This window comes from Podarcis cretensis (genome assembly GCF_951804945.1).
Source record: "Podarcis cretensis genome assembly, chromosome: 1".
NCBI lineage: Eukaryota > Metazoa > Chordata > Lepidosauria > Squamata > Lacertidae > Podarcis > Podarcis cretensis.
Window position 1 is genome coordinate 119,157,245 of NC_137170.1, and position 24,472 is coordinate 119,181,716.

The 24,472-nt window shown below is 44.1% G+C and overlaps 1 protein-coding gene across 1 annotated transcript; it reads left to right on the forward strand.

The window, feature by feature from the left end:
• Positions 1-5,504: 5,504 nt before the first annotated feature.
• On the forward strand, positions 5,505-22,807 carry CHRNA1 (cholinergic receptor nicotinic alpha 1 subunit). Its single transcript, XM_079980664.1, has 9 exons — positions 5,505-5,708; positions 8,080-8,225; positions 9,573-9,617; positions 10,941-11,050; positions 12,478-12,673; positions 15,479-15,716; positions 17,527-17,750; positions 20,461-20,700; positions 22,014-22,807. Exons 1-9 carry the CDS (start codon positions 5,666-5,668, stop codon positions 22,143-22,145), a joined length of 1,374 nt encoding a protein of 457 aa, XP_079836790.1. The 5' UTR covers positions 5,505-5,665; the 3' UTR covers positions 22,146-22,807.
• Positions 22,808-24,472: the final 1,665 nt, after the last annotated feature.

Genomic DNA, 24,472 nt, shown 5'->3' on the forward strand with positions numbered 1-24,472 from the left:
TAAGGCTTGGTTTCCAGACCCTTGATGATCTTGATTGCCCTCTGCACACGTTCCATCTTATCAATATCCCTTGTGGCAACCACAGCTGGACACAGTATTCCAGATGTTGTCTGACCAAGGCAGAGTAGAGTGGGACTGTGACTTCCTTTGATTGGAATACAACTTTGGTTGATGCAGCCTAGAATAGCATTACCTTTTTGGCTGCTCTGCATCACACTGTTGACATGTTACACTTGTGGTCTTCTAAGACCCCTAGAATGCTTTTTCACATGTACTAGTGGCAATCCAGGTGTCCCCCTCATCTTATGTGTGTGTGTAGGTCATTCGTCCTGCCTAAGTGTAAAGGAGGTGTAAAGGAGGTGGGTTAAAGCCTCAGCGCCTAGGACTTGCCGATCGAAAGGTCGGCGGTTCGAATCCCTGCGGCGGGGTGCGCTCCCGCTGCTCGGTCCCAGCGCCTGCCAACCTAGCAGTTCGAAAGCACCTCCGGGTGCAAGTAGATAAATAGGGACCGCTTACCAGCGGGAAGGTAAACGGCGTTTCCGTGTGCGGCTCTAGCTCGCCAGAGCAGCGATGTCACGCTGGCCACGTGACCCGGAAGTGTCTCCGGACAGCGCTGGCCCCCGGCCTCTTGAGTGAGATGGGCGCACAACCCCAGAGTCTGTCAAGACTGGCCTGTACGGGCAGGGGTACCTTTACCTTTACCTTTATGTCACTGCAGTTCTAGAAGGTTAGTTTCTCAGATGCTCTGACTCAAGTCACAGACTATTAACAGGCCATGCAATTCCCTTGTCCATCCCCTCAACTCCAGGCCAGGGAATTAGCAGCAGAGATGCAGCTGGTTCAGTCCAAAATATCAACTATAGCAGGATTGCTGGAAGAAGATTGACATTTTCTTGACATTATATCTATCTATCTATCTATCTATCTATCTATCTATAATGGGACGCGGGTGGCGCTATGGGTTAAACCACAGAGCCTAGGGCTTCCCGATCAGGTGGTCGCGGTTCGAATCCCCGTGACAGGGTGAGCTCCCATTGCTAGGTCCCTGCTCCTGCCAACCTAGCAGTTCGAAAGCATGTCAAGTGCAAGTAGATAAATAGGTACCACTCCAGCGGGAAGATAAACAGCGTTTCCGTGCGCTGCTCTGGTTCTCCAGAAGCGGCCTAGTCATGCTGGCCACATGACCTGGAAGCTGTACACCAGCTCCCTCGGCCAGTAAAGCAAGATGAGCGCTGCAACCCCACAGTCAGTCACGACTGGCCCTAATGGTCAGGGGTCCCTTTACATGCACACATATAGATGATAGATAGATAGATGATAGATAGATAGATAGATAGATAGATAGATAGATAGATATAGATGTATATATATATATATATATATATATATATATATATATATATGTATTTTATACATATATATATAGAATTTGAAAATACTACAACTGCACTAGATCAGACAAGCACATCCCCCTGATTTTACTTCTGAATTGTTGATTTCGGCATTCCAGAAGGTAAATAGTGCATTATAAATGAGGCCCAATTAGGATAATTGGATTCCTTCTTTCCAGCTATGCTCTCCCAATTAGAAATTAGAAACTATCGGCGGAAGAACCTCGTGTTTTAACAGATTGTTGCTTTCAGTTGGGACTGTCTTGTTCACTTTTAAGAGCAGCTGTCAGAATTAATGATTATTCCTCAACAACGCTGGCATCTGTTCAGAGATCCTTATCCAAAGTGTGTGCTATCTTGTTCTAGCCATAACTCCAACTAGCGATCAAACCAGGCTTTTCTTTCTTTCTTTTTGGTTCGGAGGTGGCAGTTCCCTCCCTCAGAGACTTTCGTTTTTGTTTTATAGCAGGAGGTGAGTCCTGTATATAAAGGGAACAAACTTTGCGGTTCAATATTTAGTCCTCTTCCACACTGAGCTCAGAACCACCCACAGGAGCCATAGGCTGCCTTGTCAATCAAGCTTTAGAAAGAGCCACCCACAGTCACAGGGAACTTTCGAACCCTTCAACACTGAGAGCCGAGCTCGCTGGCAAACAGTTCTGTGGGGAGAGGCAGGAGTGCGAGCTGGGCTGCATTATTCTCACTTCCGTGCGCTGGGCCCTTGCACACCTCCCCCTCTTTTACAATTAGCTAATGAATAGGCAAGAGTCCACTCTGCCAAGCTCTACAATCCCTATGCATTTCTATAACAAGCAAAGCACTCAGCTAAACACCGCCCCCCCCACCCCTTACCCCCACCCCCCACCCCGTACAACAAATCATGACTATAAATGAGGGACGTCAAGCATGATAAAATCCGTCTGAGTTACTGTTCAGGACGATGTAATTGTAGATTAATGCACTGCAAACTCCTAATAGAGAGCTATGTGGCATTTTCTCACGCTATGCAGAACTGGTCAAATGTTGCTCAGGAAAGCTTGCTCTCAAAATCATGGTGAAATGGACGGTGGGTTTTTTTTTTCCGCTATCTGTCTGCCTATTCAGAATGCTTTCCCTTTTTAAACAAAGGTTTGCTAAGACTGCTTCATTCCCTGTTTATCGTTCGAAGCATTTTGAAATGTATCCATTTCGCATTGGCTTACTTCGGACAGCGGTTGAAGCCGATTTGGAAATGGCATCTGATTCTCAAATATTCAGATTTTGTCTTGGGGAGATGGAGTAAAGGAGCTTGTCTGGGCAGGGAAGTGTTTTTTAAAATTAGAGTTTGGTCCCTAACAATTTTGGAGAAAGTCATGTTTATCGCTCTTAGGTGCAGGGGGTGTTGCTGGGACATGAGCCTGGAATTGTGTGCAACTGCCCCATGGGACATGCAGGTCAGTAGCTTAACACATGGGGCAGCTGCACACAACCCACCCATCTCCAGGCTCCTAACTCAACAGACCACCCAAAACCTGGTCCCCATCCACATTATACATTTAAAGCAGTATCATATCACTTTAAACAGTTGTGGGTTCCCCCAAAGAATCCTGGGAACTGTTATCTGTGAAAGGGGAGCTTTGGGAGGGGTCTCTTAACAGCTCTCAGCACTCTTGACAAACCACAGTTCCGAGGATTCTTTGGGGGAAGGAAAGATCCGTAACTGCTAAGGTGGCATAAGAGTGCTTTAAATGGGTTGGCCATAATGGCTGAGAATACAGTGGTTTGTCTGAAGGAGGAATCTGCCCTTGAGATTCTCATGAAAGAAAAGGGGAACTTGTTTTCTACCCTAGTTTCTACCCCAGTACGTTTACAAGCACAATTCAAAGTGTTGCTGCTGACCTTTAAAGCCCTAAATGGCCTCGGCCCAGTATACTTGAAGGAGCATCTCCACCCCCATCATTCAGCCCAGACACTGAGATCCAGCGCCAAGGGCCTTCTGGCGGTTCCCTCACTGTGAGATGTGAGGTTGCAGGGAACCAGACAGAGGGCCTTCTCGGTAGTGGCGCCCTCCTTGTGGAATGCCCTCCCATCAGATGTCAAGGAAATAAACAACTATCTGACTTTTAGAAGACATCTGATGGCAGCTCTTTTAGGGAAGTTTTTAATGTTTGATGTTTTATCGTGTGTTTAATATTCTGTTGGGAGCTGCCCAGAGTGGCTGGGGAAACCCAGCCAGATGGGTGGGGTTTAAACAATAAATTATAATTATAAGTGGTGGTCGTGGTGGTGTTTAGCCATTATTGTTCATGTGCAGGGAGGAGGCCCCTTTGAACACATGGCCTATCACTGGCATGGTTCATATTAAAAATAAACTTTTTTTAAAAAGGCCCCTAGTTAATGTGACTCCTTTTCAGTTGATCTTTTTAACAAGTAATCTAATCCATGAATCAACTGCAGCCCAAGCAGTTAGGATGCTGGTCACATGACCAGCATCCACACACAATATTCTGGGGCTGCCGTCATCACCAGTTACACCCTCTGAAGTGCCCAGTCTTGGAGCTGATTCTCTATGATCAATTTCCAGCATAGAAGGGATGGGGGGGTAGTACCTGTAGCCCTCCAGATACTGCCAGATTCCAACACCCGCCGACCTAAGCCATGAGAGATGGTGTGAGTTGTAGTCCAACAACATCTGTGGGGGCCAAAGTGTAGAAAAGGCTCATTTGAAAGGACATTCAGTAGATTGGGCCTTATCCTTAATTTCCTTCCCGAAAAGATGTTTAGCTGCTGTTAGCCATGATAGTTAGGAACTTCCATAATTAAAGGTGGCATAACTCACACTAGTAGATAGTGGGAATAAAAGAGTAGGGTAGAGTAGTACTGTAGTAGTATGGAAGTGAAAGCTGGACCATAAAGAAGGCTGATCACCGAAGAATTGATGCTTTTGAATTATGGTGCTGGAGGAGACTCTTGAGAGTCCCATGGACTGCAAGAGGATCAAACCTATCCATTCTGAAGGAAATCAGCCCTGAGTGCTCACTGGAAGGACAGATCCTGAAGCTGAGACTCCAATACTTTGGCCACCTCATGAGAAGAGAAGACTCCCTGGAAAAAGACCCTGATGTTGGGAAAGATGGAGGGCACAAGGAGAAGGGGACGACAGAGGACGGGATGGTTGGATAGTGTTCTCGAAGCTACCAGCATGAGTTTGACCAAACTGCGGGAGGCAGTGGAAGACAGAAGTGCCTGGTGTGCTCTGGTCCATGGGGTCGGACATGACTAAATGACTAAACAACAACAAAGAGTAGTACTTATTTGTGAGCTTCCAGAGGATACCTGTTTGAGTTGCCACTAGTCAAAGATGCTAAACCATATGGACCTTGAGTAGTCATATCTGTCTGTGTCTATGATGGAGGGAAAGAAATTAGGCTTTTTTGGTTCATTAAGCTGGGAAGGACACAGTGAAGAAAATAATCTCCTAAACAGCTTAATTCCTGAGCTAACTTACACATGGTGGTGAAAAACACTCTGAATGTCTTTCTGAAAGCAAAAGAGCAAAACCCCTAGATATAACTATAAGAAGAGCAAAACCCCTAGATATAACTATAAGAAGAAAAAGCCTTTAGTGCACTGAGCGTTTGTGCTATCACAACTTTCCTGTTTTTGTTTCAGGGGGGAACTAATCACTGCTAGAAAGCTTATGTAACAGAAGCTCTCAAAAGCAACCCATTTGGCCAACTCCACCTTAGCAGCAGGGTTGGAGAAAATTGCAGAGAAAGAAACTGATTGCTCTGCTTCTACCCTTGAACTTAGCCCAAAAGGCCGGTGATTGTTCTGCTTCTGATGATGAATGTTGTATTGACTGGGGGAGAAAATGTACTAGCTCCCAACCTATGGAAATATAATAGGTATAAGCTGGCCTCAGGGTCTCAATCTGACACAAAGTCTAGTTTCTTTAGAATGCGCCTCATTTTCTTCCATGGATTGGAACAAATGGTCTTCAACCTGGGTTGCTAGTTGCTACACACACACACATGACAATGGAATGTGTAACTTAGACAAAAAGAATCCTGACTGTGAGCCATGGGGACTTGCGCTCGGCAAAAATAGACCCTGTTCCCATTTCCAAACAGTTCTGCCGGCTTCCAGCTGCCATCCCCATAAGCAGGTGCCGTGAAACAATAACTCCGTGGTCACATTTCCTAAACGCCCTAGTTGGAAGTGGCGAAGCTTTACTCAGTAACAGATCTTGAACTCTCTGGAAGTCCCAGTGTTTATATACAAGAGGGAAAGGGATGGACGTCTGCGGTCTACCAATCTTCCTGCTCCTTGGACCAGGTAAATCATTTCAACCAGCAGTATAATTTTGGTGTGGCTTCTGCCTCGTTGCAATGAGTGTTTGTGTGTGTGTGTGTGTGTGTGTGTGTGTGTGTGTGTGTGTGTTATAGATGGAGAGAGCATGTGTTTACAAAGATAAGATTCTTCCTATAGCTTTATGATGAGCTTTAGCTGAACGCAGTTTTATATATATATGTTGGAGATCTTTTCCCCAACCCCAAACTGCAACCAGAAAAGAATGAAATATGAGGTGTAAAACTAACAATAAGCTTCAGCGGGAAAAAACAAAACAAAAAACACTAAATAATAAATAACAAAAAGAAGAATAAATATGATGTTTTTAAAATGTATGTGGGGACATGAAATAAATACGGTAAAGCTTAAAGTATAATATAATATGGTGAATGTTTTTCCTCTATTTGTACAGAAGTTTGATATGGAAGCAGAACTGATTGACAGCTCCATGTGTTGCCAAAAGACTGTTAATGGGTCTTAAACGTACCCTCTGAAATGTTAGACCTTTCCGGTCTGCAGAAGAAATAGGAGATGGTTTGTTTTCTGAGATACAGACATCCGCATTCTTTAAGAGCAGCATTTGCAGTCATAAATAGGATCCTCCATGTCCCTTTTTAAATAGCACGAATAACTTATGAATGGTGAAACTCCTTGGGATTCTAGTTCATTCAAAAAAAGATGTAGACGTTCTACCAAAGGTCTTGTGGTAAACTGCAGCTTCTGCCCAATGCACACTTAACTGTGAGTAATCCTCACTAAATTTGATGGGATTTGTCATGGAGTAAACATGCATAAGATTGGGCTGTGTCTTTGTACGACCATAGCACCATCTCCTTCTAATCATTGACTTTCCACAACATTTGTAAAGCAAACCAAACATGGTCGCCAGGACCTTGGCCCACCAGTCCGCGTGGTATTTTATAGCTTCTGCCGGGATCAGGTCTGGCCCAGGCGCTTTCCCTGTTTTGAGTTTGACGATCAAGTCATGGATGTCTTCCGGATCAGTGGGGGGCCAGAGGAGAAGCTGATCTTGAAATCCGTCTCTTGTGTTAACGATACAGTCAGTTGTGGCAAAGTAATTTTTTAAATAAGATTCCCAAACTGGGGCGGGAATAATAGTTAAAGGGTATCTTTTAGTTCTTTTATTTACCAGGAGCCAAAATTGTCTGGAGTTTCGTGATGATGAGGCTTCTATAATTGCCCGCCATTGATTCACTTGCCATTCCAGTCTGGCACCCTTTTGAATTTGCTTGTAGGCCGATTTTGCTTGGAAGTATTCTTTTGGCAAGACCGTTGCCCCAGAGGCTTTGTACTCTTTGTAGATGTTACCAAGAAGTTGTCTAGCCTGTTTACAAGCACTGTTGAACCATAATGCACCTATCTTCCTTTGTGTTCGAAACCAAACAAAAAAGCAAAACAGTGGTTTAAGAAGTTGGATTTACTTCTTTAAGCCTTCTTAAACCAAATACCACAGACACAACCTTCCTCTGACCATTATTCCCCTTCCTTCCTCCCAGTGTATCCTCTTGCTCCTCCACATCACTGCAAATGGCCCCTTTAACTCCAGCCCCACAACCTGTCCCCTCTTCAAGTCCTCTTCCTCTTCAACTTTCTCCCTCCAACATCACTAGCAGCCTAAAACTGTCACACACACCTCCTTCCCTCTTATTTCTTCAAATGCCCCCTTTACCCCCAGCTTCACTTATCCCTCCCCAATTTCTTCTCTTTCCCTCTGGCCTGCCACCAGAGGACTACACCTGCCCTTGCTCACTTCTGCACCCCCCCCCACCCATTAGCACACTGTTTTCACAGAGCAACCTGCCTTTGGAACCTTGGAAAACAGACAATAAAAACAGAGCGACGACACTTTACAATTTTATTATATAGTCAGATAAGATGTGAATTGGGCATAGGTGGAGGAGGAAGCTTAAAAACTCTAACACTGAACATCTATTTCTCCAGAGAGTGGCATCTCTATGTCCCCAGATAGAAAGCCTCAAAATTCAGCTCACCCCTCCTTCTGCAGTTTTCTCAGTCTCCCTACTTCAAAACTATCTCAGAATGCAGGTTTACTTTATGGCAAAAGGTATGTTCCCATTTAGCACACAATAGTACAGAAGTTTCCAGCTTTTTCCTAGCTATTCACTATGCATCTATTAGTCATTTAGCCAGCAATTTCGGTCACAAAAGAAGGTAAACCCAGGCTTTGCCAGCAGATTTGCCCAACTTTTATCAGACTTTCTGGACCCATTAATGCTTTTCTGTCCAAACTCCAGACTCTTTTACAGGAATAGGATGAAATAATAGTAATTTTGCAACACCAAATTAACAAGTCTTGCTCTATATTGTCCTGCAGTTGTTCTGGTCCTGGGTTCTGATCATGAAACTCGTCTGGTTGCCCATTTATTTGAGCATTATAATGAAGTTATTCGTCCAGTAAGCAACCACCTTGAAAGTGTTAACGTTACCGTTGGACTACAGCTTATCCAGTTGATCAATGTGGTATAGTACAAATTTCAATTATTCCATTATTATTGTTAGTTGTAGTAGTAATAAGCAGCAGTTTTAATTATTTGAAGGGTGTAATGTTTAATTGATTCGTTGGTTATAAACAGTTTAACCAACTAAAATGGTGCACCCCTTTAACTAGGCAGCAGATTGTGTGTATGTGTGTTTTTATGTAGGGTTGGATCTGGGCTAAATCAGTTGAACTTAGTCCCCTTTGATATCAATGTGATTTAAATAATACCTAGCCTGTTCCATTGATTTCAATGAGAATTAAGTTCAAGTAACTTTGATTTTGTCCAACAAAGTTGTCCCAAAGTTATCAAGTGGAAATGTGTGCAGATCTAACCGACAGACAACTTGGCTAACCATTGAAAGCTTTCCATGATGTCTACTCAACATTGTCCTCATCAAAATATAACCCCCCAACAAGCTACAAGAATCTGCTGAAATGGCGCAGTTAACAAATACCCTGAGAGGCAATTCAAAACAAAAATTTATGGAAAAGTGGGATAGTTATAAAACATATGTTCAAAAATACAGTAAAGTTTTGCTATCTACGCTAGCATTTGTTTGACGTTGGAGTGAGACCGAGTTGAGAAATAAGACTAAGAGCACATATTGACATAGGAATGTATTAGATAATATGTAAAGAAATATACAATAATAAGAGTACATTCATTTGTAAGAAAGGAATATACAACGGAAAAGACAGGAAGTCTAGTGTGTTGGTATGTATATGATTTTTGGGGGGAATTGTTTTTGTTTTTTCTCTTTGTTCTTTCTTTTTTTTGTTCTAGGTATATAAAATTTGTATATAATTTTTGTATACATGTTGGAAATTATATTATAGTGAGTCCTGTAATGTAATATGACAACGTTTACTGATGTAATATAAGAATGTTAACAAATAAATAAAATGCAAATTAAAAAAACAAAAACAAATTTAACATTCCTGTAGGGTATTTCTGCAGCATTGAGTCCACAATAAAGTGTCCTTATACAGTGCCATCAGTGTACCATGAAAGCACATTTAAAGCACATGGCTTCGCGGAAATAATTCTGGGAACTGTAGTTTTTCCGTCACAGAGCTACAGTTCCAAGCACCCTTTACAAACAGCTCCCGGAATTCTTCAGGGACAGTTGCATGATTTAAGTGTACGACATGTATGCAGACTAAAACAAAGCAGGCATTTACAATCTACATTTTTATATGGGAAGAAAGGAATAGGGTGGAAAAGTCAGGAATAGTAGCAGAATAGTAATAATAGTACCAGTAAGTCTTACTGTACATTTTGCCTGCTAAGATCAATCCCCTTAATCTTAGTGTTTTGCTCTCTTAAGGATGAAGTGAATCAGATTGTAGCAACCAACGTGCGTCTAAAACAGGTAATTCTTTGTCACCCTTTTCATTAATCTACTGCACATTTAACAAGCTTGTCTGTTTGTTCACTATGCATTTGGACACCTCGTAAGACGTCTTAAGCCAATCTTGCACAATGTGGACAGGTTTTCATCTATTTTGGGATGAAATTGGATGCCATTTTGTATCAAGATGGCAGACCTAACCTTTCAGAACTGCACTGATTTTAACTATAGAGGCCACCACTTTCACACCATGCATTTAAGGCACTATGATGCCACATTAACCAGTCATGGCTTCCCCCAAATAATTCCAGGAGCTGTAGTTCAGGAGTGCTGAGAGTGTTGTTAAGAGACACACACATTTCCCTCACAGAACTCCCTGCAGTTCCCAGAGTTCCCTGTGAAGAAGGATTTATTGTTACAGCACTCTGGGAATTCTAGCTCGGGGGCCTAGGCGTCTTTTAAAAACTCTCAGCACCCTTAACAAACAACAGCTCCCAAAATTCTTTGAGAGAAGACATGACTAGTTAAAGTGGTATCATAGCACCTTAAATGTATGGTGAATGTGGCCAGAGAATTGCTGATAACGGGTACTGTACATACAGATATTCGTTCTCAAAAAGGAAATGGCCATGTTAAAGGTAAAGGTAAAGGTACCCCTGCCCGTACGGGCCAGTCTTGACAGACTCTGGGGTTGTGCGCCCATCTCACTTAAGAGGCCAGGGGCCAGCGCTGTCCGGAGACACTTCCGGGTCACGTGGCCAGCGTGACATCGCTGCTCTGGCGAGCTAGAGCCGCACACGGAAACGCCGTTTACCTTCCCGCTGGTAAGCGGTCCCTATTTATCTACTTGCACCCGGAGGTGCTTTCGAACTGCTAGGTTGGCAGGCGCTGGGACCGAGCAGCGGGAGCGCACCCCGCCGCAGGGATTCGAACCGCCGACCTTTCGATCGGCAAGCCCTAGGCGCTGAGGCTTTAACCCACAGCGTCACCTGCGTCCCCTAATGGCCATGTTAGTTTCAAGTAATTATTCCAGTTACCATGAACACAGGGCAAAATAAGTTGCAGAATTTTTTCACCCCATAAAATAAGTGCTCTGTTTTAGGCTTACATTCCACCAGTGGCGTAGCATGGGGGGTGCAGGGGGGGCCGGCCGCACCGGGCGCAACATCTGGGGGTTAGGGAAATCCACGGGTTAGGGGGCGCAAATCCATGGGTCAGGGGGCGCAAATTACTTGCCTTGCCCCGGGTGCTGATAACCCACGCTACGCCACTGCCTTCCACACTAGAGGAAAGAGTTGTTGGGGCGTTTGTTTGTTTTTAAACTCTCTTAAATTCATTTTCTAGCAATGGATAGATGTAAACCTGAAATGGAAGCCAGAAGATTATGGTGGTGTGAAACAAATTCGCGTCGCCTCAAGCAAGCTCTGGCGTCCAGACTTGGTTTTGTACAACAAGTAAGTAAGGTTCTTTCATGTTAATTGTTCAGCAGTCACATAGCAAGGCTGCAAATGAGTCCAGGTGCTGTATGTGACTACGTAATTGCGATGAGAGCATTTCCCCCCAGTAGCTCCAGCTAACTTTAGCCAAGTGGTCTAAACCACAGAGCCTAGGGCCTGCCAATCACTGCAACGGGCTGAGCTCCCATTGCTCGGTCCCTGCCAACCTAGCAGTTCAAAAGCATGTCAAAGTGCAGGTAGATAAATAGGTACTTCTCCAGTGGGAAGGTAAACGGCATTTCTGTGCGCTGCTTTGTTTTGCATAATTCCTGATGCTACCCATGGCTGTCGTGGGCACTTACGGGCTGGCAGATAAGGGTCTGCAAGAGGAACACTAGGGCAAAGCTAAGGAACTTGTGACTTTCCAGAGGTTTTCGGATTCAAGGCACCATCAGTCCCAGCCAGCATATTCAATGGTCAGGAAGTGCAGAAGCTGTCATCCCCGCACATTTGAGGGATGACTTAGGTTCCAACTGCATGTGAGGATGAAGAAATTTGGGTCACAGAGGTAGAAGAATATTCAGGTTTACTCATCAGTGGCCACGATCATCTCCCTGAGATGAGACCCATCACTGTACAAATTAAGCTTAGTATGGGCACATCAGATGGGCATACCAAGGCCAAATGGTGGACAATTGGAGTTGAATAAATTTTTATCAGATGAATGGATTTATTGTTTTGACATGAGTGTCAATTTGACTTGCTTTGTTGTACTGAATATTCTGATAGTTTTGTTTTGCTGGTGGGGATTGAGATGTTCTTGTGTTGGCTGTTGCAGCTTTGGGCTTCATTTGGGAAGAAAAAGTGAAATATAAACCCTATGTGCTATGAAAAAAAATTGCCAAAGAACTGGAAAGGGCAGACAGGAAGTTCCTGTCTCCGACTTCTGTCCCCCCCCCCCCAACATGTCTTCAAGCAGATGCAAGACATTTGCTGTATTTCAGATCAAACAAGAAACAAAATATGGAGTAGTAGTTTTGCATTTGGTTGGTGTGACCGGGTTAGCCCACGTTCAACACTGGAAACTGCATATAATAACTGTACAGTGGTACCTCGGGTTAAGTACTTAATTCATTCCGGAGGTCCATACTTAACCTGAAACTGTTCTTAACCTGAAGCACCACTTTAGCTAATGGGGCCTCCTGCTGCTGCCACCGCACGATTTCTGTTCTCAACCTGAAGCAAAGTTTTTAACCTGAAGCACTATTTCTGGGTGAGCGGAGTATGTAACCTGAAGCGTATGTAACCTGAGGTACCACTGTATAGAACTCCACTGTTAAATTAACCCTCAGCCTTCCCAAAGTTGTCGGTAGCTGCTGTGTCTCATTTGCTAGTGAAAATGAATAGGATTCACAGCGCTGGTGTTCATCTCTTTCCTTTTACAGTGCAGATGGAGATTTTGCTATCGTCCAGGATACCAAAGTACTCTTAGACTATACAGGTCACATCACTTGGACTCCTCCAGCCATTTTCAAAAGCTACTGTGAAATTATAGTCACCCACTTTCCATTTGATGAGCAGAACTGTAGTATGAAGTTGGGAACATGGACATACGATGGCACAATGGTCGCCATCTTTCCGGTAGGTAACATCTGGGCATATGAGACAAGGACCAGGGTCCAAAGGCCCTTTGTGTTTTGGTATTGAGGAATGGGGCCCTTATGCTGGAAAAGAGTTCCTCTGTGTTCCTACTTTGGAGGACAGTCCTGTGCTTGAAGGGCTTTTGAAGCTTCCCTCGGTGTCAAAAGTCATTTGTCTTCATTGGCAAAGCCGCTTAAATAATGAAGACAGAGCCCAGAGAGAAAAGAAATCCTGATAACACTGAACAAAAGCAGCACATAATCTGAGGAGAAAAGGACAGGGAGTTTTTGCCTGCCTTGTATATGGCACAGAGACGCCGAACCAAGCATACAGAGGAGCCCTCCCTCAGAACTCCACATGTGTTACCTCAGCAAACCGTCATGCCACTCTCCCTGGTTGCTAAGCAAACACCTCCACCCCATACCTCTCTTAGCTAGCTGACTTCAATACTAACAGAATTAACCTTTCGGTGCCCCAAACCTGTGGCTTACCTGGCAGCAAGTCTCCGGTCAAGGGACAATCCACATGTCCAAATTCCCTCAGAGATCCCAGAGCATCCAAGCTGAGGTCCATCAACATGGGCAGTTGAGGAGACACAGCCCTCAGCTCTGCTTCCCTGTTGGACTCTGCAGGCTGATTGCAGCACCTGGGCCTGATGAGGCAGGTGACCCTCACCTGCTCCAAGGGAGGAAACACACCCCTCCTCCTAGAGCTAGCGAGCCCCACCTGGCCAGCTAGGGAGATGGGCTGTGAGCCCTTGCCTGCCTCAGCCTCCTGGAGCACCACTGCTCCCTATGCCCCTCTGGCTCTGGTGTTGGGTCCTGGTTCCTTCACCCTCATCTTCCTTCACCCTATGAGCCCTTCCTACTTGTCCCGGTATGTCCCAGTCCCAGCTACACCCTTCACTGCAATCCTGTTTCTCCTTTTCCTCCTCCCCGTTGTCCTGCCAGTTTGTGGCATTAGGTTGCAAACTGACTGTTCCCTGCTGTTGCACTTCCAGCCATTTTGTTGTACTGAGGGATGGGGGCTGCAATTCAAGAATCCTAAGGCCTTGTTAGAGTCATAGAATGAGACACAAAGCTCTTTCGAAACCTCATTGGATATCTGTGCCAAGCTGCTTTTATTCATCTTTGCTACTTGTGAAAAGTTCTAACCTTTTAAATATTTATTTACTTTCTTCTTCTTTTCTTTTTTGCCGGGGAGGGGTAGCACTCCCCTACACACACACCTTCATATATTTGCATGATATATTGTTTGGTGTGTGGAGTTTATTTAGGTAGGGATTTTTTTTTTTTTGAGCAAATAGATATACAAGCTGCATAGTTCTTTCTTTTTCAAGTGTTCTTTTAAACACTGTGCATAGGGGGAAATTACATATTGTTATCAGTTTCTTATGCAGTTTCTGTCAGCGGGGCTACCATGTGGGTTGCTCTGAGGAAATACCTGGCCGGCCCACAGATGTGGCAAAAGAGTGTGAATAGCCTGGAGATGTGTTTCCATGGGAACTAACTGTCTCTCCATTTTTCTTAAGTTTGCTTAATGGGTAGGAAATAACTGAAAGATTTTGGGAAGGGCAGACGTTCCTCTTTCCCAGCTGCTATATACACCATGTGTTCAAAGCGCATGGCTTCTGCAGAGAAGCTTGGGGTTGTAGTTTGTTAAGGGTGCTGGGAGCTATAGCGCCATGAGGAGTACACTACGGCCCCCAAGATTCTGTGGGGAAGCAATGTGCTTAGATTGTATGAAGTGCCATTTTAGACCAAGGCACAAAGAGCAGAGTTTAGGCTCTGGAAACCTTTTAAGGGACTGTCTTTCTGGAGACTGGATGTGGAAGCAGTGACGGGGTGAGCTCCCATTGCTCGGTCCCTGCTCCTGCCAACTCAGCAGTTCAAAAGCATGAAGTGCAAGTAGATAAATAGGTACCGCTCCAGCGGGAAGGTAAACGGCGTTTCCATGCGCTGCTCTGGTTTGCCAGAAGCGGCTTAGTCATGCTGGCCACATGACCCGGAAGCTGTACGCCGGCTCCCTCGGCCAATAAAGCGAGATGAGTGCCGCAATCTCAGAGTCGGCCACGACTGGACCTAATGGTCAGGGGTCCCTTTACCTTTACCTTTACGTAGCCCCTTCATGAGGAATTATGTGGGTGCTTAGACAGCCAGAGCCCCAGGGAGTTGGCACCTATGGCCAGTATATACACAAATAGGGACGCGGGTGGCGCTGTGGGTTGCCAATCAGACTTGCCAATCAGAAGGTCAGCGGTTCGAATCCCCACGACGGGGTGAGCTCCCGTTGCTCGGTCCCTGCTCCTGCCCACCTAGCAGTTCGAAAGCATGTCAAAGTGCAAGTAGATAAATAGGTACCGCTCCGGCGGGAAGGTAAATGGTGTTTCCGTGCACTGCTCTGGTTCTCCAGAAGCGGCTTAGTCATGCTGCCCACATGACCCAGAAGCTGTACGTCGGCTCCCTCAGCCAGCAAAGCGAGATGAGCGCCGCAACCCCAGAGTCGGTCATGAGTGGACCTAATGGTCAGGGGTCCCTTTACCTTTATGCTCAGCCTATACATTTGCAAATAAATAACCATATTGCAAAAATGCTATAACCCTCGCAAACGAAACCAAACCTTGGTAAACCCTGGGTCCCTGTAACTTCTCGCCCCCTCAGAAAAACAGGCTAAGCGTTTATTTTATCCTGACAACAAAAGGAGATATTGGTTTTACAGTGTATTTAAATGGAACCGAATGTTTCCTGAATGTAAAGGAGCATCGGGCCTTAGATATTATGTTAATGGCATTCATTCTCCTCTCAGGAAAGTGACCGCCCAGATCTGAGTAACTTCATGCCCAGCGGAGAATGGGTCATGAAAGATTACCGAGGCTGGAAGCACTGGGTTACCTACGCCTGCTGCCCTACCACACCTTACCTGGACATCACCTATCACTTTGTGTTGCAGCGGTTGCCTCTCTACTTCATCGTCAATGTCATCATCCCTTGCCTCCTCTTCTCTTTCCTAACCGGATTAGTGTTTTACCTGCCTACAGATTCAGGTATGTGGGATACAGTGGTACCTTGGGTTACAAACGCTTCAGGTTACAGATGCGTCAGGTTACAGACTCTGCTAACCCAGAAATAGTACCTCGGGTTAAGAACTTTGCTTCAGGATGAGAACAGAAATCGTGCGGTGGCAGCGGGAGGCCCCATTAGCTAAAGTGGTACCTCAGGTTAAGAACGGTTTCAGGTTAAGAATGGACCTCCAGAACGATGCAAGTTCTTAACCCGAGGTACCACTGTACTGTGACTCACAGCCAGGGGGAACAACCTGCCCTCTTCTGGCCTACCTTGATTATTCATCTGTTTTGATGGCGGCTTAGGAAATTACATGGTAGCTTGTCCCTTAATTTGGCTTCCCCATTGGAGAAGTAGTTTTATCTGTTATCGGCCATTGCGAAAGCCTCTCTCTGCCTCTTATCCCATCTGATTCACATCAGATATATATATATAGGAGGGCACACACAGGAGGGGGACAGTTGGAGGTGGGAGGTCCCTACAAAAAAGGCAGGGTAGGAAGGATCTTTCAGGGTGGGAGACTAGGAGAAAAATAATTTAATAATAATAATAATAATAATAATAATAATAATAATAATAATTTTATACTCTGACCATCTAACTAGGTTTCCCCAGCCACTCTGAGCAGCTCCCAACAAAATATTAAAAACACAATAAAACATCAAACATTGAAAACTTCTCTAAACAGGGCTGCCTTCAGATGTCTTCTAAAAGTCAGATGCAGTGGTACCTCTGGATACGAACGTTTATGGTTGCGCACGCGTTGGGTTATGAGCTGCGCCAACCTGGAAGTTCCGTATTTTTCTATTTATAAGATGCACCAGACCACAAGACGCACCTAGTTTCTGGTGGAGGAAAACAAGAAAAAAAATATCCTGAATCTCAGAAGCCAGAACAGCAAGAGGGATCGCTGAGCAGTGAAAGCAGCAATCCCTCTTGCTGTTCTGGCTTCTGGGATAGCTGCGCAGCCTGCATTCGCTCCATAAGACGCACACACATTTCCCCTTACTTTTTAGGAGGGAAAAAGTGAGTCTTATAAAGCAGAAAATATGGTAGTTGCTCCCAGATGCGAACTTTGCTCCGGGATGCAAGTGGAAGCACAGCGGGATGAGCGCTTTTGCTAATGGAACCTCATGTTAAGATCAGTTTCAGGATGAGAATGGACCTCCGGAACGAATTAAGTTCATAAGCAGAGGTACCACTGTGGTTGTTTATCTCCTTGACATCTGATGGGAGGGCATTCCACAGGGCGGGTGCCACTACCAAGAAGGCCCTCTGTCTGGGTAAGTAAGCACCCAGATGAGAGCTGGGAGAATCTGCCTCGCTGTGTGTGGGTAAACAATATAATATTCACAACATAAATGTGATAAAGGGTCTTTTTTCATTATTCTTTCGCTATTCTTTTCTCTTTTTCTTTTTTCTATCCAGTTGTGTTTTTGTATTTTTTTATAAATGAGTTTGAGTATAAACAGATAAGGACATATGCAGGATTATTGCAATAACCTGCAGGTTTTTTTAAGAGCATATATTTAAAGTAGATGAATAAATGAGCAAATTAAGTTAATTTGGATATGCAGAAAATATTTAAAAAATAGATTTAAGGAACTGCAGAAAGAGGGGGGAAGGAGTCAAGTTTTGAAATGTTAAAATGATTATAAAATTACTGAAATGTATAAAATTGAAAATTATAAATAAAATAATTCAAAAGAATACTAAAAAATGAGTTTAAGATTTATTTATTTTAAATTGTTATTTAAAAAAATCACGTTCTTTGTTCACTCTTTGTCACAGGGGAGAAGATGACTCTGAGCATTTCTGTCCTGCTCTCTTTGACGGTGTTTCTTCTGGTCATTGTAGAGCTGATTCCTTCCACTTCTAGCGCAGTGCCCTTGATTGGCAAATACATGCTGTTCACCATGGTCTTCGTCATAGCTTCCATCATCATCACTGTCATTGTGATCAATACCCACCACCGATCTCCAAGTACTCACACGATGCCGCAGTGGGTGAGGAAGGTGAGATGAGCTATAGTTGGGTTGCCATATTTCAAAAAGTGAAAATCTGGACATGGGCTGCCATATCTATGGGTTTTCCCTGGACATTTCAGCGATTTTTGCCCGGACGCTGCTTAAGGGGACTGAATACTGGCTATGTCCTGAAAATTCCGGACGTATAGCAACCCTAAGCTATAGTCAGAAACATGTCCCCTGGAACAGTTGCAAAGCTCAGAACAGAACACAGGGTTAATAGAAAAGGCTGGGCTGTTCAGGGAAGTTTTTAATATGTGACATTTTAGTGTACTTTTAATCTTTGTTGGAAGCTGCCCAGAGTGGCTGGGGAAACCCAGCCAGATGGGCGGGGTACAAATAATAAATTATTATTATTATTATTATTATTATTATTATTATTATTATTATTGCTGCCTCGGACCTGGTGGCATTTATTATAGCAAAAATGGGGAGAACCTGAGACCCTCCAGTCTCCAACTCCCATCAGCCCCTAGCCAGCATGACCACAGGGGTCATGGATGATGGGAGTTGTACTCCAACAACATCTGAAGGGCCATCCCTGCTTTATAGGATAAAGATCAACAAAGTGTTGGATCTGTGTTCAAATCCTAATTCACCCATGGCCCTGTCTTATGTCTCCAAGGTACCAGTTTAATTTCAGTTTTCAATATGAGGGGGAAAGGGTGCAAGATGGATCAGATAGATATTCTAAACTTGTCTTTTTCAACTATAAAGACAAGTTTAGAATATCTAAACTGCTAAACTCAAATAAGGAGCAAAGGATAGGCAAAAGAGGGAAGAGATCGTCTCTCACTCTTTCAATGGAAAGAGTCACTAAATGACCTCTTAAAGTTGGTATAACAGGTGATCTATAAGTAGCTAACTGGGTGCCAACTAAATTATGTATGCTTTACAGAAAGAACAGAGAGAAAATTATCTTTCTCTCCCATAATACTAGTACTGGGTGTGTTCCATTAACGTAGGGAGCAGCTCTGGGACAAAAACAGCCACAAATTTAGAGCATGACAACATTGCCTATTTATGCATTATAACTTAAAGATTTTGGGGAAAGTTTTCCAAAAGGAGGAAAAGAAAGAAACAGGCAAGCTGACAGAAACACTGATATTTCTTTATGGACTGCAATACTTAACCAGTCATTCCCCCACATTTCAGACTTCGTTTTCTTCTGGAATTTACTAGTGCAGTTAGGTAAATTTAGCCTTGATGTTGTTGTTTAGTCGTTTAGTTGTGCCCGACTCTTTGTGACCCCATAGACCAGAGCACGCCAGGCACTCCTGTATTCCACTGCCTCCCGCAGTTTGGTCAAAATCATGTTCGTAGCTTTGAGAACACTGTCCAACCATCTTGTCCTCTGTTGTCCCCTTCTCCTTGTGCCCTCCATCTTTCCCAACATCAGGGTCTTTTCCAGGAAGTCTTCTCTTCTCATGAGGTGGCCAAAGTATTGGATCTGTCCTTCCAGTGAGCACTCAGGGCTGATTTCCTTCAGAATGGATAGGTTTGATCTTCTTGCAGTCCATGGGACTCTCAGGAGTCTCCTCCAGCACCATAATTCAAAAACATCAATTTTTCGGCAACCAGCCTTCTTTATGGTCCAGCTCTCACTTCCATACATCACTACTGGGAAAACCATAGCTTTAACTATATGGACCTTTGTCAGCAAGGTGATGTCTCTGCTTTTTAAGATACTGTCTAGGTTTGTCATCACTTTTCTCCCAATAAGCAGGCGTCTTTTAGAAGCTATGAGCTATGGTGTGCAGGGCCACCCAAGACAGACAGGTCATAGTGGAGAGTTTTGTCTAAATGTGATCTACCTGGAGCCGGAACCGGCAAGCTGCTACAGTATCCCTGCCAAGAAAACTCCATGGACAGAAATTTAGCTTAGTCTGGACTTAATGGCCTTACAGGGTCTTTAGAGGGGGAATGTGTATTATTTGACATACTTAGGCAGTAGTAAGCCTGGCCTGGTGAATTTTGGGGCCTCCTTGTTTTTATAGAATCATAGAGTTGGAAGGGACCCTGACGATCATCTATTCCAACCCCCTGTCTATTACAGGGATCAAACCAGTAACCTTCTTGTTATCAGCACCATGTTCTAACCAACTAAGCTATACCTCTGTTTTGCTGAATAGGTGACTTCTGCCTCATAGTCCTGTCCTGGTAGCATCACTGCTCACAAATGAATAAAGGGGGGGTGGTCACACTAGTGTGAGTCGAAGGCAATCTGGTTGTGCATAGTTTCTACTGACTCCCGCATCCAGCAACAGCCTGTGCTTTTTTGGGAGGCCTCGGCAGGGCTAGGGGAAGGAGTGAAGAAGGAAAGTCCTTTTGGAGCCAGTGGAGGCCCACCCAATACGGATAAGATAATAATAAAAACAACATCTGGATCCTAAACTGATCAAGTCAGCAGAGTTCCAGCTTCACATGCTGATTTGATAACGGTGCATTACTTGGGGTTAGTATCCATCTGTATGTGGTTTCACTTAAATGAGTCTTAAAGCTCTGTTCACCTGAAAAACTCAGACAGCTTCCTGGGGCCTCAGGCATCACAAGCAGAAGAAAGCCCAAACCTCAGAAAGGAAACCTTTTTATTCTGAGGCCAAGATGGAGAACATATTTGCCCCTTGTTTTCATTCTTATTTTTTTATTATTTAAAAAAAAAGACACTGACTGTAAAACAAATATTAACTTCTTTCAGATTTTTATCGAGACGATTCCGAACGTCATGTTCTTCTCAACCATGAAACGGCCTTCCAGAAACAAGCAGGAGAAAAAGATTTTTACTGAAGACATTGATATTTCTGAAATCTCTGGGAAGCAAAGTCCAGCTGCTGTCAATTTCCAGTCGTCGCTCACCAAAAACCCAGATGTGAAAAGTGCTATTGAGGGCATCAAATACATTGCTGAAACAATGAAGTCAGACCAGGAATCCAACAATGTAAGGACCTTTTCCTTCTGTTTTAGGAGATGGGAATCTTTGGCCTGCTAGACGTTGCAACTACCATCAGCCCCTGTCAGCTTGGCCAATGATCAGGGATGATGGGAGTCGTAGTCCAACAACATCTGGCCGGCCACAACTTCCCCATTTCTGCTGTAATGTCTCTAATGCACCTGTTAAAGAATGATAACTAAGAGTTATCAACAGCATGTGTTTTTTTTCTAAAACCTAAGTGCTTCCTAAGTGCAGAGGGGAAGAAAGAGCATGTGGACAAGCAAGAGTGGTTTCAGGATTAAAGATGAAATCCTAAATCAGTGCACACTTCCTGCAAATTTGGGTTTGTGAGGGCATCCTTTTAAAATAGTCCAGATTTACCATTTAATCTGTTTTAAATGAGTGAACCTGTGCCATTGAAATCTAGACTGTATTCAGGCAAGCAACGGATTGATGCTGAGGTGGAGAGAGCTAGCCGGGGTGGCTGGGAGGTGGAGTTCAACAACATCCACAGTTTTCCTAGCCCTGGTTTAAGGGATACCATTATTAATCTCCTGGCTATTGTTGTGAGGCAAGCACTGATCTCTGGCAAGGTGAGGCCTGGCGCAAGTCAAGGCTCAGGCCTGCCAAAGGGGATTCTCTGAGGACCCTTGTCCTCAGAGTCCTTGGGCTCAGAATAGCCTCCATGATGACACACACCTGCTTCTGATACGGAACCAAAACGCTGTTCCTTGATGCCGGAAACCTCTCTTGCATATCTGGCTCCCTAACAGGGGCGGTATTAATCTGTTGTTCGAAAAGGAAGAAGGAATCAATCCTGTGGCATGAAAGCAGATGCCATTACAAGCCAGTTTGTCTCAAACTAAGCTGCCACGAGTCTCTTTTGTTGTTTCTTCTCCTTTTCCACTCAGCCGCAATTTGGACAAACGCTCCTTTATGGTATTTGGCTCCCTCTTGTGACCCAAGGCCTAACAAAATGACTCATCAAAATAATTCACGGTGCATCAAGCTCCGGCCAGGGGGCAGCATATACTCTGTAATGTGCACTAAAATGGCACCAAATCACACACATATTTTTTGATAGTCAAACTCCTCTGTTTCAGGTCATTCTCACAATGATGCAAGGACATGTTTTTGATTAGAATGCATTACATACTGAAGTTTGTTCCTGCAATGGAGAACATACAGAATAACATATTTTTTCCTCCAAGACAGAGAAGCATAAATGCTCAAAAGTGCCAACTCCCTAGTGCAAACAATGACTAGGCCCAAGATCATTCTAACTGCCTCTTGTCTTTTTTTATTTTCCCCATCCTCAGGCTGCCGAAGAATGGAAGTTTGTTGCCATGGTAGTGGATCACCTTCTGCTTGGCATCTTCATGTTAGTTTGCATCATTGGAACACTGGCTGTCTTTGCCGGTCGCCTCATCGAGTTACAGCAGCAAGGCTGAAAAGCGAAAACCAAGTGGGATAGCTTGATTTAGATCTGAATATGTGCTCATTTAAGAAAGTTCATGGAAGGAAAGTCTTCCATCTCCCTCTCCTCCATCCCCTCAGCAAAGCAAACCTTTCAAAGAAGCTTGAAGGTTGGGAGCAGCAGCCAGTAAGCTTTCCTTCCAGAAACTTCCTTAACTTTGCTTATCTTAAGATCCAAGCCTGTATCTTTAATGTGTTGTTAATCTGTCTCTGCCTAAACGGGGCTAAATGGAGGGATAAAATCTTTCGAACTGGCAATTTCAGGCTCCAGAAAGTGTGATTCTGCTAAAAGTTTTTGATTGACTAGCGTCTTTAATGTCAACCGGCATGGCTTTCATCGCACCTAACCAGCTTGCTAAAGCACTGGGTCAGAACCTCTTATTGTTCAAATCACCAGGTCAATGAGCCTTGGACATTGGTCTGTTCTGGGTATTTAAGAAAAACAGCATTGGTGCTGTACACCAATGGTTCAGCTCATTGTCTATTGGTCATCCCTATTCACTGGCAATCTAGGATGCAAAAACTGAACACCATGTCTTCAACCCATTGGAAGTCATGTCTCCATCAAGTCATCAACCCACAATTTTCTCACTTCCCATTCCTTACTGCTTTTTTGAATAAATAGATATGTTCCAAATGACTTTGTCAGAGAAACTTGGCTGAGCACATCTGTGATCTGAATCTCCCACACTCTGCTGAAAGTGGCCCGTGCAGAAGAAGAGAAAATAGTCACTGACTGAAGTCTACCAAGCTGTTTTCTACTCTCTTTCCTCAGCTGTGATTCTTGCTTGCAGGCCTATCAAAACCATGTTTACTCAGAAATATTCAGAAGCCCCTTCTGAGCACTTACTTTTTATTAAATGTAATTCTGTAACATACTTCATTTTCTTTTCTTTCTTTCTTTTTAAGAACCACCACCCCAATCTCAGTTCTGCTTTGGGATTTATTTTTTCAGTTGCCAGCAATACTCACAATTCGCTTGATCCTCTTAGCATTATTCTCACAGTCAGGGATAAAGCTAGCAGCCAAAGAAGTACTTAGATGTCTCCCGTACACATGCTCAGATATGAGATAAGCAGGCCAATTGACTGCAATTCTAAATGTAGCAATTTCACATGCATGCCCTAAAGCCAAATGGGAAAAACTGTTATATCCTGTGCAATCCTACGTGGGTCTATTCAGAAGTAAGCACCATTGAATTCTATGGGACTTGCTCCTCTGACTATTTGTTGTTCTCACTAGAATTTTGGAGAATGTGTGCTGAGAGCATGCAAGCACCCAGTTTAGGGCACTGTATAAAATAAGAATTTAAATGTTTCAGATTTTAATTTTTACCCAACCCAAAAAATGTTCACCCCCTCCCCCGCTTCAAGCAAATGCTGGTTGCAGTCGAATTTGTGAGTCACAGGCTCCCTCCTGTGGTGGAAATACAGTATTTCTGCAGGTGTACCCTCTAACACAGATTTTCTATAATGGACACGGTTACAATGGGAGCAGTAAAGTCAGTGGCATGGTGGAAAGTTAGCCAACTCCTATTCCAGAACAAGGTTTTGAACTAATTGACAAAGAAAGAAAGCTGTTTAGCTATAGGTTGGAATTCACACGCTTCTGCTGCCTTCATAGACAATGTATCACCATGGTGATCACAAAGAGCCAGTGTGGCCTAGTGGTTAGAGTTTGGGCCTAGAACCTGGAAGACCAGGGTTCAAATCTCAGCTGGGTGACCTCAGGCTAGCCATTATCTTTTAGCCTAGCTGACCTCACACACAACCCTGACCCCACCACAATATTCATTTTATAGTGCCGTAGCTATTTGGGGGGGGGGCTATCCGTGTTGTGTTTTTTTGCCCCGGGTGAAGCCTCCAGAGGAGCGCCATTGAGACTCCTGGCCTCTGTGTGTGTACACAAATGGGCATGAGTGTGTGTGTGTGCGCGCCAAACTGGGTCTTTGACCTGGGTGGAATATAGCCCAGTTTTGCCCCCGCATTCTAAACAAGACTAAAACCCTAGCAAGTGGACATTTGTGTTAAAGACCCATTTATCCAGCTGGGGAAACTTTTCAGAACCAAAATGACTTCTTCCTCTTCATGGTGAAGGGAAATGTGGTTGATGCCTTCAGTCTATATATCATAGCTGTCAATTTTCCCTTTTTTAATGGGAAATTCCCTTATTCCGAATAGGATTCCTTGCAAGAAAAAGGAAAAGTTGACAGCTATGCTATATATTCCTCGCCCCCTCTATTTTATGGTTTAAGTTACCATGGAAGATAATAAGATACGTATCCAGCCTGTGAACACAGTCC